Genomic DNA, 15,936 nt, shown 5'->3' with positions numbered 1-15,936 from the left:
AGTTCTCCTGCCCTCCCAACCATGCATGCCTTGATTCCTCTCTCTCTCCCTTCTCTTAAGCTCTACTTTCTTTCCCTACTCTCTCTCTCCCTTATTCACTTCTAAATGCTCAATGCATGACAATGCCACCTAGTGCTGAAAGCCATTCCTCATTGACGTTCAATGAAACTGTCAAAGGACCAAAACCAAATTCATGCACACTTAAAATTATATTTATTAAAAATTATCACAGGGTATATACAGAGTAAAATTAACTTAAAACTTCATTATTTTTTAATTTGTACAAATAATAACATACTATTGTCACACCAAATGCATCGTTCAGCATTGTTCAGTCCAAAAGGAAAATCCAAAGCAACTGAAACAACTTCAAGACATGACAGAGTTTCTGTACAATAATTACCTGCTTTTGATGTGTGATAAACCCAAGTCACTTTATGGTTTCACACATGTTACGTCCTTAGGTCAATCAAAGTTAACAGACCCATCTTAACATCCTTTTCAAGAATCGAGGAAACATCGAAGGACCCATGGCTGATCAACAGCATTCTGGACGTGAATATATTAAATACTCAATTTCAGTTTTCATATCTATACTTTAAGAACATAGTTTTTCAAAACAACCCGAATAAATATAGCCTATAATATTTTCAGGTGTCCGTGCGTCACGTCTAGTCTGACAAGGCTCCGTTTGGTTACATCTCAGAGCTGAAGAGACTGGAAATTGACATTCAATCTTAAAATTAATAATTTTCCAAATGAAAACCATTACAAAGGGTGCTTGTGCATAGTGAAAATCTAAGGCCAACAGGGGGAAAAGGGGATGGGAATGTGAATGTGAATGGGGGTGGGGTGGGGTGGGTGGGGTTTGAATAATACCTTCATGCCTCAAAGAACGGAGAAAGCAAGCAATGGGTCACATGCAGGGTGCATAATGTCACCAGACCAGAAGCACTACATCACTAGGAAGCTGTGAAAATGTGCACCCACAACAATTGCCCGCAGTGGAATAGCTATATGACATCATGTGTGAGCTGTGCTATCCGAAAATAGCCAATGACATTATGATTACATGTATTCATACTTCCCTGTCAACTCACCAGGAGTAGAAAATGTGTGTGAGGAATGCGTGGGTTCTAAATTGCACCGGCCTTAACACATCATTCACGACGTGCGGCTGTGAAGCAGAGATAATGTCTAAATGGTAAGACAACGGCAGACGTCGGTACGAGCCGGTTGCGATGACTATTTCCGAAAATGTGTTTGCAGCTTCAACAATTGGACTGAAATGAATCGATGTGATGTGTCTTTTTGAAGGACACACTGTAATGAGCCCTTCAAAACATCCTCTCAGTCAGGATTCACATTCTTATCCTTTCTCTTTACAGCTGTATGACTCCAAGCTAAGCCAATGGTTAAAAGAGCAAACGGTATGCGTGTCAGACGTCAGACATACGTAGCGGTGTAAGAAGTCTTATAAAATCTTTTAAGCATGTATGTACATGTGAAACCCCTCAGTGCCCCCCCACCCCCCTGTCTTTCAATGGGAGTGAGGTATTCTTCTGAGCGTTGCACAGCTCCTCTCAGTGCCTCTCGGAGATGGCTAGTCTGTGTGTTTGCAGCTGAAGCAGCAGGGAGCTTCAGAGAGGCCTCTTGATCAACACTGCAGCTCGACAGCAAGGCTGTCAGCTGCTCCGGTGGTGTGGGGTGGTCTCAGCACTCCCAAGAGACTGCACGCACGTAAGCACGCTTCAAGCCTCTTTTAATAAAGGCATATCTGCAGGAACAAAAAACCCAGCACCAAGCCACGGTACACACCACGTTAATACATGCACAGATACAGTTTCTGGGGTGTATATAGTATTTTAGGATTTACCACAGACAGTACCGGTAATGATAGAAATGGCATACCGTCAGAGTAGTCCAGCTCAGAGTCCAGGAGGGGCATGCCGTGCTGCTCGCTGCCCGCCGAACCCCTCCTCTGAGCGGGTGGCAGGGCCGTGGCGGCAGCCTGTCCCGGGCCCCAGCGGGAGGTCGATGACGGGGAGGGGGACGAAGAGGAGGAGGAGGACGAGGAGTATGGGGGCACATGGTGGACCACGGCCATCTCTGACAGCTGGGAGAAGTTGGGGGGCCTGGAGGGCCCAGCCTGGGCGATGAGAGGGTCTGTCCCCGCCTCTGACAGCACGATCTGCACACGTGACTCGGAGCTGAGCGCCACTGACGAGGAGGAGGAGGCAGCACCTCCTCCTCCTCCTCCACCGCACACCGCCTCCTCGTAGGAGGGCAGGGCCACTTGGACCCCTTCCACCATGATGGACACCGGCTGGCCTGACACCCCCTGGTCACGCCTGTGTGTGGGGCCGAGGAGGGGAGTGGGTATGTCAGGGAGGAGGAGGGGAGTGGGTATGTCAGGGAAGAGGAGGGGAGGGGGTATGTCAGGGAGGAGGAGGGGAGGGGGTATGTCAGGGAGGAGGAGGGGAGTGGGTATGTCAGGGAGGAGGAGGGGAGTGGGTATGTCAGGGAGGAGGAATGTCAGGGAGGAGGAGGGGAGGGGGTATGTCAGGGAAGAGGAGGGGAGGGGGTATGTCAGGGAGGAGGAGGGGAGGGGGTATGTCAGGGAGGAGGAGGGGAGGGGGTATGTCAGGGAGGAGGAGGGGAGTGGGTATGTCAGGGAGGAGGAATGTCAGGGAGGAGGAGGGGAGTGGGTATGTCAGGGAAGAGGAGGGGAGGGGGTATGTCAGGGAGGAGGAGGGGAGGGGGTATGTCAGGGAAGAGGAGGGGAGGGGGTAGGTCAGGGAGGAGGAGGGGAGGGGGTATGTCAGGGAAGAGGAGGGGAGGGGGTATGTCAGGGAGGAGGAGGGGAGGGGGTAGGTCAGGGAAGAGGAGGGGAGGGTGTATGTCAGGGAGGAGGAGGGGAGGGGGTAGGTCAGGGAAGAGGAGGGGAGGGGGTATGTCAGGGAGGAGGAGGGGAGGGGGTAGGTCAGGGAAGAGGAGGGGAGTGGGTAGGTCAGGGAAGAGGAGGGGAGGGGGTATGTCAGGGAAGAGGAGGGGAGGGGGTAGGTCAGGGAAGAGGAGGGGAGGGGGTATGTCAGGGAGGAGGAGGGGAGGGGGTATGTCAGGGAAGAGGAGGGGAGGGGGTATGTCAGGGAGGAGGAGGGGAGGGGGTAGGTCAGGGAAGAGGAGGGGAGGGGGTATGTCAGGGAGTTAATAACAAAACCACTTGACACTTTTTAAAAGCTAGTTTGTGGGTACTGGGGGTGGGGTGAGCCGACACCAGCCGGTGCTGAGCAGACGTGTGTGTGTGTGTGTGTGTGTGTGTTTACACTCACCGGCTGTGATGAAAGGACTTGAGTTTGGGCTGCAGCAGCACAAACAGCACCACCAGCAGCAGGATGAGGGCCACGGAGCTGGCAGTGGACGCCAGGATGGACAGGGTGGGCATCCCCAACGGCAGGGCGGGGTCCCTGTCTGTGAGGGGGGGAGGAGGAAGAGGAGGAGGATGGGGGGTTATAGGAGAATGGGGTTTACTGGACACTCAAACACTGTATATATTGTATATATGTGACACAGTCTGATCATTTGGTCCGCATGTCAGCAACCAATCAAAATGTTCAGACTTTTATTTTGAAACACAGAACTACGTTTCAACGTTGTTGAGAATCACAACACACACTCGCTAGTCAAGGCAAAATACTGCAACGAAATGGATTGGGTGAGTAATCCCCACTGCTACCTAGTTAACTATAACACTACTTTACATTGTTAGCAGGCTCACAAAACAAGCTGTGTTAGTTGACTAGCGAGTGTGTCATTGATTTTCAACAACGCGGAAATGTATTCACATTTTTCATTACATCAGATCCCGACATGAGGACACTAGCATTAGAATGTGTCACATATTACTAATATACAGTGAGTCGTGGTGGATGGAGGTATAACAGAGTATGCAACAGATCACCTAATTCGTATATCGCTAATGTTTAAACATTTGTTTAACAGCACATTAACGTTAATCCCACTACAACCGTGACCGTACCTTGGTCCAGGAGACAGCTGACCTGCATGGGCCCATCCCACTCCCCGTCCTGGCAGGTCAGGTACTTGTAGTCTCCCTTCAGGATGTAGCCTTCGTCACAGAAGTACTCGATCACAGTGCGGTGGTTCAGCCTGCGGCAGGGGGTGGGGTGGCAGGTGTAGCCCCCGTTCTCTGGCTCAAACGGCGGCAGGCACACTGTCCATGGGGGACGGGACACAAGAGAACCATAATCAATACAGTTGTAGACCAGCGGGGTATTCCATCAACGTTGCTAAAGGAAAATCCAAGCTTATTTTTTTTATAACTCTCGCGAGATTTAGCAAAATAAGCCTGGATTTTTAGATAGGTCTCGTGAGATTTATCAGAATAAGCCTGGGTTTTACTTTAGTGACGTTGACGGAATTCCCTCCTGCCTTTCAGAGTTAGGTGTTATTGTGTGTGTGAATGTCTTGTTCATTCAGTCAGGTGGTTGGTACCGTCACTGCGCAGACAGCGGGGGGGGTCTGTGGACCAGCGGCCCAGGGAGGTGCAGGTGATGGTGCTGGGTCCGTCGGCCACGTAGCCTGGGTCACAGCTGTACTGGAGCACCGTGTCCACAGGGAAGGAGCCCCGGTTGGTCTCCGTCAGGTTGGCGGTGCCGTGCAGGACCATGAATGGCCTCACGCAGCCTGGAGAGGGAGGACCGGAGAGGAGATCCAGGACTGTTAGTTAGTCAAAGTCTGTGTTGCCATGACTAATAACAATCTCTAAGAAAAACCAATAATATAAATAAATAGAAAACATCCATCTTCTAGCACGACTGCCAATGACTCCCCAGGCCTGAGCATCGATTACTTTCTCCTGCTATGACTGGTGGATAGATGATTCACTTACTTAGTCAAATAACATTTTTTGTAAGTCGCTTTGGAATAAGGTGTCTGCTAAATGCCAAAAATGTAAATGTAAGAACCTAGACTGACTCCAGTCATTCAAATTCAGATAACGTTTATTGCCATTATGCTTGACACATAGGAATTTGTTTTGGCATTACAGTAGGTGCATTTATGCTTTTTTCACATGTATACATGAACAAAAACATACAATATACATTCATTATCATCATACAATATCATTTCACAATACCTAGTTGCATTTTTTTTTTTTAAGAACTAACGGTTATGTGAAAAAGGCTGTAACATGAAACAGTATTTCAGACACCTCAAAAACCTGAGGTAAAACCTGACAACGGTAATGACTGGAGCTGTTCACCCACCTTGGTTGACACAGCTGATCTGCATGGGGCCGTCCCACTCTCCATCCTGGCAGGTGAGGTGTTTGTAGTCTCCCTTCAGGATGTAGCCGTCGTCACAGAAGTACTCTATCACAGTGCCGTGGGTCAGCCGGTGGCAGGGGGCCGGGTGGCATGAGTACCCCCCGTTCTCTGGCTCAGGCGGAGGCCGACACACTGGCAGACAGACAGGAAAAACATCCCAACTGTCATTATTAGTAAACTTATCAACCTACATTATGTACTGTATATATTTCCACTATTTCCCATTCTATATGGACTCACAATGAGTATCATATTAACCACATTTATTTATTTAACCAGGAAAAGTCTCATTGAGATTAAAAATACATTTTTCAAGTGTGTCCTGAACAAGACAGACAACAGCACAATTAACAGGGTTTCTGACATGAAAATAGAGAATAAATGACAGAATCATAAAATGTCTAAAATATGAATCAGTGTATTCATCACAAGTCATCAATTTCGGGGATGAAACAAGCGCAATATGAATCAGCCAAAACATCTCCAACCAGATGTGTCTGTCTCCAAGTCATTTAGAATTCCTTTAAATGCCTCCTCTGAGATCAGCTCCTGAAGATTCAGGTAATTATGCAACTGGTTCCAAGCAGAGAGGGAGCAGCACACTTAAACACACTTTTCCCCCCAATTCATTTTGGCCTTTATAGGCAGGGGTGCACATAACTGGTGCGCCAGTGCGCATGCGTCGCCAAAATGCATGCTGCGCGGGAGATCAGCGGCATGAACGCGCTCTTGCGCACCAACAGCTGGAAGCGCTGGGAGAGGAATTTACTTCCTCAAAATCCAACTGCTGACTGCTGCATCACTGCAAGCCCCACTAAGTAACTATTTGCCGTCCCCTCAGCCGAAGGCGACCGACGATGACCACGGCGACTCCCCTCACGAAAACATTCGGAAAGTATCGTAACTCGTACTTTCATTCTGCGTATCGCGTATCGCACGGTTATCACGGTTATCACGCCGACACGTGAAAATTCAGTCCCGAACGACTCGTCGCTAAAAGGAAAAACAACACCAAGGGACTTCACGTTTCTTTTCTCTGAAGCTTTCAAACGTTCAGACGTTTGTTTTACAGCTTCATTATCGCACCTAGACCCCTGACCCAGGGAATATGGTTGGGAATTCTATTAGAAGAAAAAAAAAAAGACTTTGTTGCACAATCAAAATAATGAGCTATTTAAAGTGATAGCCTACTACAACATCCTCTACCATGGTTGAAATTGAGGACAGTGATAACTTACAGCAGTCAAGAGAGCAGTGATGATGATGATTAAGCTTGTAGCATAAGTAAATGCTTAGGCTGTAACTTTTTGTTGAAAAGTTGATTTCAGTGTTTACAGAACAGAGCAGTGCTTAAAGAGATGTCAGTTGATTTCATTGTGTTTAAAGAACAGACATTCAGTTAGTGCTTAAAGAGATGTCAGTTGATTTCAGTGTGTTTAAAGAACAGACATTCAGTTAGTGCTTAAAGAGATGTCAGTTGATTTCATTGTGTTTAAAGGAGTCTGACAGACTTTCATGCTTAAAGAGCAGTCATTTGATTTTGCATTTGTTTCTTTTGTTTTGCACACAATCATTTGTTCGTTCATCTTTATTTATGAATAAATGTCGTTTTGCTAATATAAGTTATCCAGGTATTCCTTTTTTATCCATCCTGTGGGACGGGTCGTGACTCGCGAGCTCGGGGAGCACCAAGCAGCATCCCTAGGTGCTCCTCTGAGCACTGGCCCCAAAAAGTTATGTGCACCCCTGTTTATAGGGACAGATAGATAAGAAAATAAGTCCTGTGATCGAAACCATCCCATCTTTCCCACGTCGTGCCAAAGCCCAGTTCACACCTAGGAATCGCAACGCAACTCGAGTTGCAGCGACGGCTGCGACGGCTCTGCGACGGCAGTTGCAAGGCGTCGCCAGCGATTTGACTTGTCAATTCTCGGCACAACGTCCAGATACTTTGGAAAGTCTGCCAAGTTTTTTCTCTGCGACGTTCTAAAACTGACCCGTTGCGTTGCGAATCCTAGATGTGAACTGGGCTTAAGGCACACGGTGCAGTAGGACAGAGAGCGGCTCACCGTCACTGCGCAGGCAGCGGGGTGGGTCTGTGGACCAGCGGCCCAGGGAGGTGCAGGTGATGGTGCTGGGTCCGTCGGCCATGTAGCCTGGGTCACAGCTGTACTGGAGCACCGTGTCCACAGGGAAGGAGCCCCGGTTGGTCTCCGTCAGGTTGACCCAGCTGTTCTGGACCATGTACGGCCTCACACAGCCTAAAGAGAGGGAGGAGAGGAAATTCGGTATCTAAAAAGCTATACCGACAATAGGCAGTGATATCTGAGTGAGCCTGAATGGAGACAAGTCATACAATACATTGTGAGTTTGTCCACAACAGGGTTTTGTCACAAATAATTAGAGATAGCTGAGCTGAACCTCTGCTGATTGATCCACTGTTGTGTTGTCACTGAGAAATGTGCGATCTGCCACTGTTCTCTAATGATTCTAGCATATTGACGTCTTGTGCTAAACATTTTGAAGAAAAATGTTTCGGTGTTACTGGATTCGAAAACATGCTCTGCTGTTCAAGGATTCTCTCTTAATGCGAGTGGGTTTTTTCTTCGAAATACCCACACACACATACACACAACAGAATGCCCAGTGGCTTATATAACAACCATGAGTCACGGAAGGCAGTGAGAACTGAGTGGGAACACAAAGAGCAGGACGTTACTGCAACAGATTGATACTGCACAGGCCCCCGTCCAGCTGTGAGGCAGAGGAGAAGACATGAGGACTGTGGTGTGATAAGGCTCTCGTGTGGGCTGACTGATTGGTTCAGAGCCACCGACTACTATGTCATGATTTCCCACAAGTAGCACAGTACATTTGCCGTTGTTAGACACAGAGAGGAGCTGAGTTGGTGTGTTTGTGTGTGCAACAATTATCTGACAGAAGCAGCAGTCCTGTGTGGTCCTCTGCGGCTCCGTTGGTAGTAGAGCATGGCGCTAACAACGCTTTTGTGGGTTCGATTCCCTGCCGGGACCATATATACTACCGTACTGAAAAATCACTGCGATGTAAGTCATGTAAAGTCGCTTTGGATAAATAAAAAAAAGTCAGCTAAACGGCATATCGATCGATCGATCAATCAATCATATCAGTCCTGAGTGAGGAGTTGGGGGGGTCTCATGTTACCCAAGCAACCTAGGGTGGGCTCTTACCTGATCCGTGTCCAGTGGAGACCACAGCCAGGGCGAGCAGCAGAGAGAGGGACCATCGGTCAGGCGAGAAGGGGGGCCCGAAGGCGTTTGACATTGACTCTAACATTCCATTGCACATCTTTCACTTCCACTGCAGACGGAGAGTCCACTCAACCTGAGGAGGGAGACAGATGTTAGATGTTAGACAGATGTCTCTATAGAGATAGATGACCTTGCAACCATGGCAACGACCTAACCTATTGGCACACTGCTCATTCAGAAAATAGGCCTCGGCCACACACACACACACTTTTTCTTTTGCTTCCCTGGCCACCTACAACAGGAAGGACACTGGACACAGGCTACAGGCTACATTCCTTGTTACGTAGTTTCCAAACCATTACAGGAGTATATTAGATAATACTGCAACATAATTATATGAAGCATTCCACGCCCTGATCTTCCAAACTGACACCTGGTAAAGTATTCTGCGAGGCTTGCCTGGGACTGGTGCCAGAACGGTGGGTGTGTGATCTCACTACCATGCCTTAGGACAAGACACTGCAAAAAACCCAAACCTGAATCGTGATTCGTGACTGGCAATGGAAATCATATTTTGACTGCAGGCCTATTCATTTAAATCAACACCACTGCATGGAATAAATTGCCAATCGTATGGCAATATTCAAGGTCTAAGATGAACACCAAGGCTACTCAATTGCAAATCAGACCTTGAAAGAGCTCTGAGATACCAACCCTATATGTGATCTGGATTATATGAATAACAGATGAACTCTACAATCATTTCATTCAGACTAGGTATTATTCACTAGTCTGAATAATGTACACTAGTATTTTAATGGTGCAAAAAAAATTAAATAATCCTTATTTGGCTCTAATGCACCAGATCAGGATGAATGTTCAGGGTGAACAAGGACAAATATGCAAGATAACAAAGCTAGCCAGCCAGCTGATATTCATGTTAGATAGCTAACGTTAGTTACATTCACAAACCATTTGAACTTCTTCTATCAGCAGATAAACAAATGACCCCCAAAACAACATCACAACATCCCAACAGAGACCAGAGACTCGCTCATTGTGTTTGCTTCCGTAGTCCGTAGCTGGCTAATGCTACCAGCTAGCATGCTCTTCTGTTCTTGGACGTTAGCAGAAATGTGGAGCTAATATATAGATAAATGTGAAGTTAATATATAGCTAAATCAATGGTCATCTACATTAAACTACTATACATGTTGTACCTTAAACTACAGTACATGTTGTACCTTAAACTACTATAAATGTTGCTGAGCTAAGCTGTTTAGCTGGTTAGCGAGCTAGCCCAATGTTGTGACGTTAGCTCTGAGGTAGCTTAGCATAAGCTACTTACCCTCAACACGGCCTGGGCCAGCCTCACCAGCCTCCTCCTCTCTGACACAACACGGCCTGGGCCAGCCTCCTCCTCCTCTCTGACAGCCTCACCTCTGGCCTCACCAGCCTCCTCTCTGACAGCCTCACCTCTGGCCTCACCAGCCTCCTCTCTGACAGCCTCACCAGCCTCCTCTCTGACAGCCTCACCTCTGGCCTCCCCAGCTTCACCAGCCTCCTCTCTGACAGCCTCACCAGCCTCCGCCTCCTCCTCCTCTCTGGCCAGCCTCACCTCTGGCCTCGCCAGCCTCCTCCTCCTCTCTGACAGCCTCTTCTCTCTCCACCCTCCTCCTCTTCTTCTTCACTGCGGTGACATCGCCTGCATGGTGCTATAGCCTAGCACTGTGTCCAGGGAATGTATCGCTGAACAAATGTCTCCTGCTCTTCCAGGAGGACAGCCGGGAGGACAGGAGAGGACAGATCCCGGTAGCTTAGCCAGCTGAGCTCAGACGCTTTGTTGTTTGATTGAACACCACCATCAGCTGAGCTGCCTCGCTCTCACCCAAACATCAGGGTTGCCAGATGGGATTGACAACTCCCAGCCTAACTACAGTCTAAAAAACCGCTAAATCTACCAAAAAACCACCTATATCGTTAGAAAACCGTTAATGACTATTGGGCAGGTGCCCATCTCCTGCTTCTAAACGGTATGTCTGTTGCCAATGATGATGTTTGTAAAATAAAATAAAAACCTGCACATTGTATGTAGCTACTAGTAGGGGGGGGGGGGTGTTTTAACTTTTACACGCATTTTGTAACTTTTCAGGCACTGACATTTTGATACCACCTAAAATGCTAATTTATCCAGCCCAACCCCCAATGCTTTTTTTCCGGCCCAGTGTGATCAAAAGTATCCCATTCGGCGGGAACACGCCCCATCTGGCAACCCTGCTCCCTAGATACCACACCCTGGCGTCCTTAGATACCAACCTCTCATCATGGCACGCTCAGCAGCCAGGGAACGCTCAGCTCGAGCTCTCATCATCTAAGCAGGTACATACAAGTTGTAGACATGCTTTGCTTTCCTTCTTTCAACCAAATGGATGAAAAAATACAAGGTCATTTAATGTGAATCTTTATTTTCTTTAGCTCGGTGTAAAAGTGAACGCTTTCTTCTTCGCATCATGTGATGGAATGCAAACTAGCTAGGCTACGACCCAACAACAGCTGCAAGCTAACCTGACAACTTTAGCGGTGTTATAGTCCAGTCAATCTGTGGTTTAACCCAGGGGAAATTGCAATAGTAATCATTCAAGTTTTTTTGTGATCCCTAGGGACAACCAAATAACATATTAAAAGTCTTAGTCTTAATATTTATTGGATCAAGGTAAATTCAGGGGTCGAAAATGTGGGTTTTTGTGCCAGGCGCAACACAGCCAGTTAATAGGATTAAAAAATTAACTAATAGATATCACCATGAAACTTCCCCAGTTAATCACTTACATTAAGACTACTATTTTTTGTATTACAAGTTTTCTGAAATATTATGTTTAAATATGCAAATTAGGCATTATCTAAAGAAATATGTGCTAATTTGCATAACATTCAAGATCAGAAATCTGAATATTGGATAAAGCCAGGTTAAAAATTCTTGTTTCATCTTGTTGTCATATTAGAGTCAAGGTCCTCTATAACAGGGAATTTGGATAACTCTTTTTATCACTCCATAAATCTAAAAATGCTGTCAACAGCCATAAAAAGTAAGCTTTGCCATGTTTTTAGGAGTAAATGTTACATAAATCAGGCTATGAATGATATATTACCAAACCCCTCTATAGCAGACCTCGGAATGTAGATAGGAATACAACTGGAAAGTTTGGTGTATGTAAGTGCTACTGAAGTGGAGATTTCTGGCTCAGAGTATGAGAAAAAACTATTTTTGAGAAAACGGCCATTACCCACAATTATATTTTTATTTTATTGTATTCAAACAAAGTCAATCAAATTAGTTTATAACACATTTATTATCATTGACATTTCGGAACATAGAGAAATGTTAATGTTTTTCTATGAACCATGTTGCATATCATATACAGATTAAACACTTCAATGAGAAATAAACCACATAAACCTATAAACCTATTACAACTTTATAAATACAATATTAAAAAAATTAGACCAAGCTTGAAATATGCCTTTACTGTAGTCCTACATGTAACCTTCACTCCATGTCCTCATCCCAATGTTGTGCCGACATATTCGCGCACACACCTCTGCATTCTGAACAGGCTACAGAGCAATCAAGTCCTTGACGACGGCATTTCCGGCGCATAGTACCACAACCTGACTTGCAATTACAGCGCACAAGCTCCAACAAGTATTGAGGAGCAGGGTCCTGGTCAGAATGGACGGGAATGAGGCATGAGTCTTGGATCCTCCAGCCCCATTCCTCTGGTGGTAGCGAGTTTCCCATCCATTCCTGAACCTGATGGTACACTCTGAAGCTGTGAAGCATGGCAGACGACGATGTTGGCGGCAAGTTGCGAGGGTGGATAGCCGTTTTGCTGTCAGTCACTTTAGTATAAAAACTTTTCAGCCTGAGGTCATTGAGAGAATCCATTTCTGCTCCTTTGTAGATTAGTATCATTGCCCTTTCCCCTGCAGCAGCAATGTCATCCTTGGTAGCAGATTGTTTCTGAAAAAAGCTGGCCTGTACTCTGAATGAGTCGCTTTCTCTAACCAGACCCAGAGATACCCCTTTCCCAACCCCAAAGAGTCTGGATGTTGTATCACAGCCAAGCATGGCATGCGCGAATAAGATGTTGTTGCTAACGTCTTCACCCAACACATCTCTTGCTTGCCCAATGTTCAAAAACCTGTAACTTGATGAAGACGACTTCTTGGGCTCAGACATGAAGTACAGTTCTCCTTGCTGATAATGGTGTAACAGAAGAATGAGGAGGTCGGTGTCGTCTCCAACAAGGACAGTTCGATGTTTCAATGCTGCTGTCACTGCAGTTTGAACTATGAGCACATCGGCGTCTCCCTGAGCATTGTGAATGTCAAACCCTGCAAGTGTTAGTCCCTCCCCCAACAGGTTTATGAAACGTTGTTTGTTCTCATTGTTTGACAGAAATGCCTGTTTTTTCAACCTCAGTGACATGGTTGACGTGAATGAAACCTTCCGGCCAGTGTTTGTGTTCCTCCTTTTATGGGCACCATCCTTTGTAGATGGCTGGTTGCTGTACCCATCAAACACAATCACCACTGATTGCCCATAATGTTTTCGAACATAACCTATGTACGTTTCCACTATTGCTCCATATGTTTTTCCTATCTCCCAGGGTAGTCGGTGGAGGAGGGCCCCTCCATCTAAAACGTACAGAATGTCTCTTTCTGGCACATCATCATGAGGGACTGCGTTCCATATTGCTTTTGCAATTTGGGGTTTGTTCGCTGGGAGAAACACTGTTTTCGTTTCGAAGAGCGCAGGTGGATACCCGCAGAGTTCATACTTGAAGGCTTCAGCTAACTTGTCTGCCTGTGTCCCAGCAATCACTAGTCTCTGAAACAAGAGCTGCGAATCAATATGGACAACTTCTTCTTTGTTCAGTTTGACTGTGGATTTGGAATCCATGGTGACTGCATGTGCTTTCCTCTTGAAGGTATATTCTGTCACCTTTTTCCCTACCATGTCCTTTAAGACCCTTCTACCAACTTCTTTTGAATGGTCCACATTCACCGCATTATGGGCTGTCACACCAGTGATTAGGTGCTGAAGGTGTTCATACCCGGCAAACAGATTTTGTGACTCCAACAATTGAAGTATTTTGATAGTGTCAGCGTTGTCTCGTGCCTGTCTTGATGCAGAAAGGTCCTTGTGCTGTTCACTAGTTTCATAGTTTACCCCTGTCACTTCTTTCATGGCATTGTTGATTTCAGATGTTGCAGGGTTGGAAAGAACCCACACCAAACGTTGTGTTTCAGACATACCCCTTCCCCGTGTCAGTCCTCCGGTTGATTTCATACTTCGCATGAGGGCTTGTTCTATTACAATGTCGGGGAATAGTCCGGGCCAGTATTCATTTGATCTACGAACAACTTGCAGACCATCTTCCTGAAATCGTTTGTAAACTTGGGGATGTGTGTCTTCTAGTTGGCGCATTTTCTGGAGGTATATGATCAATGATTTTACATACAAGTTATGTCCGGAGGCAGCCATGAATGGCATCATGTCTGTCAGGGTATCAAGGTGCTGATCCCAATTTCCAGTTCTCTCCGATCCAATGAATGCACGGACTAGGTCGATCATCTCCATGTACTGTAGCCAGAGTGCTGCTGTCCGGTCATCTACCATGGTTCTCTTCTCTGCCTCCAAACGCTGAGCTATGATCTGGAGAAGTGCACTTGCATTTGTCCTGGTTGCAGTGGCAGCCATAACACTGTCATACAGATCTGAGGCTTCTGCTAGTTCTTCTGGTACTTTGGCATGGTCTGTGGATTCTCCATCTGGCTGATCAGAAACTGTTTCCTCACTGTCATCACCAACAGTACCATCTTGAGTCAACTCTGACACATCCTCTGAGTCCACAGCATAGTTTGCTTTGTTTGGGACAGGCAGTTTGACATGAAAAGTTTTCGCTGCCAGTAGGGTGTTCAGTGCTCCATCAACCAGGAAATGACCTCGTATGGCCCTGGCAACTGCTTTTCCTTCGAGCATTTTGGGCACCGTATTTGGTGTGTACACTAATTCAAGGATTTCTTCCAAGCCAGAGCCTGACATCAAATGGCCAACTGCGCCAAGGAAACTCATGAGCACATGGGACTCATGTCCCATGAAAACTCATGAGCACATGAGCACCAAGTCGCTCATGTGGGGACTCATGCCCCAAGGAAACTCATGAGCACATGAGCACCAAGTCGGAGAACGATAGATTTCAATGGACTGCCAGGTGCTTCACTTTCAATAATTGTCATCGCTTTCCACCATAGTGGTTGATCAAAGGTTAGAATTGGAGTGACCTGGTAGCGAGCTGCGTGATCATGAACGAACTGCAGAGTGGAATGAATGCAAGTCAGATCTCCTGGATCCATGTCAATCATGGGTAGGAAGATGACTGACGACTGACCAGGATGATCTCCAGTGTTGAGCATTTTCATCATCCCGGACCATCCAGGCCTTGAGCATTTGCCGAGCAGCAAGGACAGCTTCCAGAGTCTATCAGCAGGCGTCTCTCTATCGTCTTCAGAGTGCTCTTCACATTCCCTGTAGGTAAGATTCTTGAGGCCCCCAGACTTCTGTACATATGGAACAATGTTAATGCGTCCGACATCTGTTAGGTCCTTTGCTGTCACCTTGATACGTGGAATGATGGAAGCTTGTTCAATTTTGGGGGTGATGCATGCAATAATTCCCATGCCATGGAACGTTCCATGGCCATCAATTGTTCGGATATTATGGTCAGCATTATCCGCAACATATTGTATGAAGTGCCCAGGTGTGAGTCCACGTACCTCAAGTTTCTCAGCTACTACTAATGTGTTTTATTGTATTGAGTGGTAGAATTAAAGAAATGTCTAATCCTTTGTTTGAACTAGGCTACTTACCAGTGACAGCTGTACACACACTGTGGCTAGCTAGCAAACGTCAGCTAACCGCTAGCGAAGAGTAACCTGTAATTCAATGCAGCAAAAATGACGATTGATGACAATTATAAATGTGTTTTATTGTATTGAGTGGTAGAATTAAAGAAATGTCTAACATCTTTGTTTGAACTACTTACCAATGACAGGCTGGGAGTGGTGTTTTCATTGTGTAATTTTATTGAAATTACGTCATTCACTTCATTAATCAATGATGCATCAAGTTGTGTGTTATATATAGTATTCACAGGATGGGGGGGGGGGGGGGGGGGGGGCGTGACACATGATGAGGAACATTTGTGATGAAAGCCAGTCTAGCGCTAAACCAGTCGCAGAAAATGAGAGTGAAACTTATTCTGTCAACAATATTTGGTTTCGTTTTTTCT

At 46.3% G+C, this 15,936-nt stretch overlaps 1 protein-coding gene across 4 annotated transcripts; it reads right to left on the bottom strand.

The window, feature by feature from the left end:
- Nucleotides 1–196: 196 nt before the first annotated feature.
- Nucleotides 197–10,388, bottom strand: LOC308165147 (sushi domain-containing protein 6-like). Of its 4 annotated transcripts, none has more exons than XM_080539257.1 (9): nt 10,200–10,388; nt 8,561–8,714; nt 7,421–7,612; nt 5,292–5,483; nt 4,516–4,707; nt 4,040–4,234; nt 3,333–3,471; nt 1,912–2,351; nt 197–1,777 (listed from the first exon to the last, which is right to left on the bottom strand). In XM_080539257.1, exons 2-9 carry the CDS (start codon nt 8,676–8,678, stop codon nt 1,752–1,754), a joined length of 1,494 nt encoding a protein of 497 aa, XP_080395383.1. In that variant the 5' UTR covers nt 8,679–8,714; nt 10,200–10,388; the 3' UTR covers nt 197–1,751. The 4 variants fall into 4 exon arrangements, with proteins under 4 accessions (XP_080395383.1, XP_080395384.1, XP_080395382.1 ...); XM_080539258.1 differs by lacking the exon at nt 10,200–10,388 and adding an exon at nt 10,118–10,146; XM_080539256.1 differs by lacking the exon at nt 10,200–10,388 and adding an exon at nt 9,930–10,049.
- Nucleotides 10,389–15,936: the final 5,548 nt, after the last annotated feature.

Source organism: Nansenia antarctica, assembly GCF_963989245.1.
Source record: "Nansenia antarctica genome assembly, chromosome: 1".
Classification (NCBI taxonomy): domain Eukaryota; kingdom Metazoa; phylum Chordata; class Actinopteri; order Argentiniformes; family Microstomatidae; genus Nansenia; species Nansenia antarctica.
The sequence above is the reverse complement of the archived record's forward strand: the minus strand, read 5'-3'. Positions and strand labels throughout refer to the sequence as shown.

Coding starts and splice junctions, on each gene's coding strand:
- LOC308165147 (XM_080539257.1), bottom strand. CDS start 8,678: ATGTGCAATGGAATGTTAGAGTCAATGTCAAACGCCTTCGGGCCCCCC. Junction 4,708..5,291: donor GATCAGCTGTGTCAACCAAG/GTGGGTGAACAG, acceptor CTCCCTCTCCAG/GCTGCGTGAGGCCATTCATG. Junction 2,352..3,332: donor AAGTCCTTTCATCACAGCCG/GTGAGTGTAAAC, acceptor CCCCACACACAG/GCGTGACCAGGGGGTGTCAG.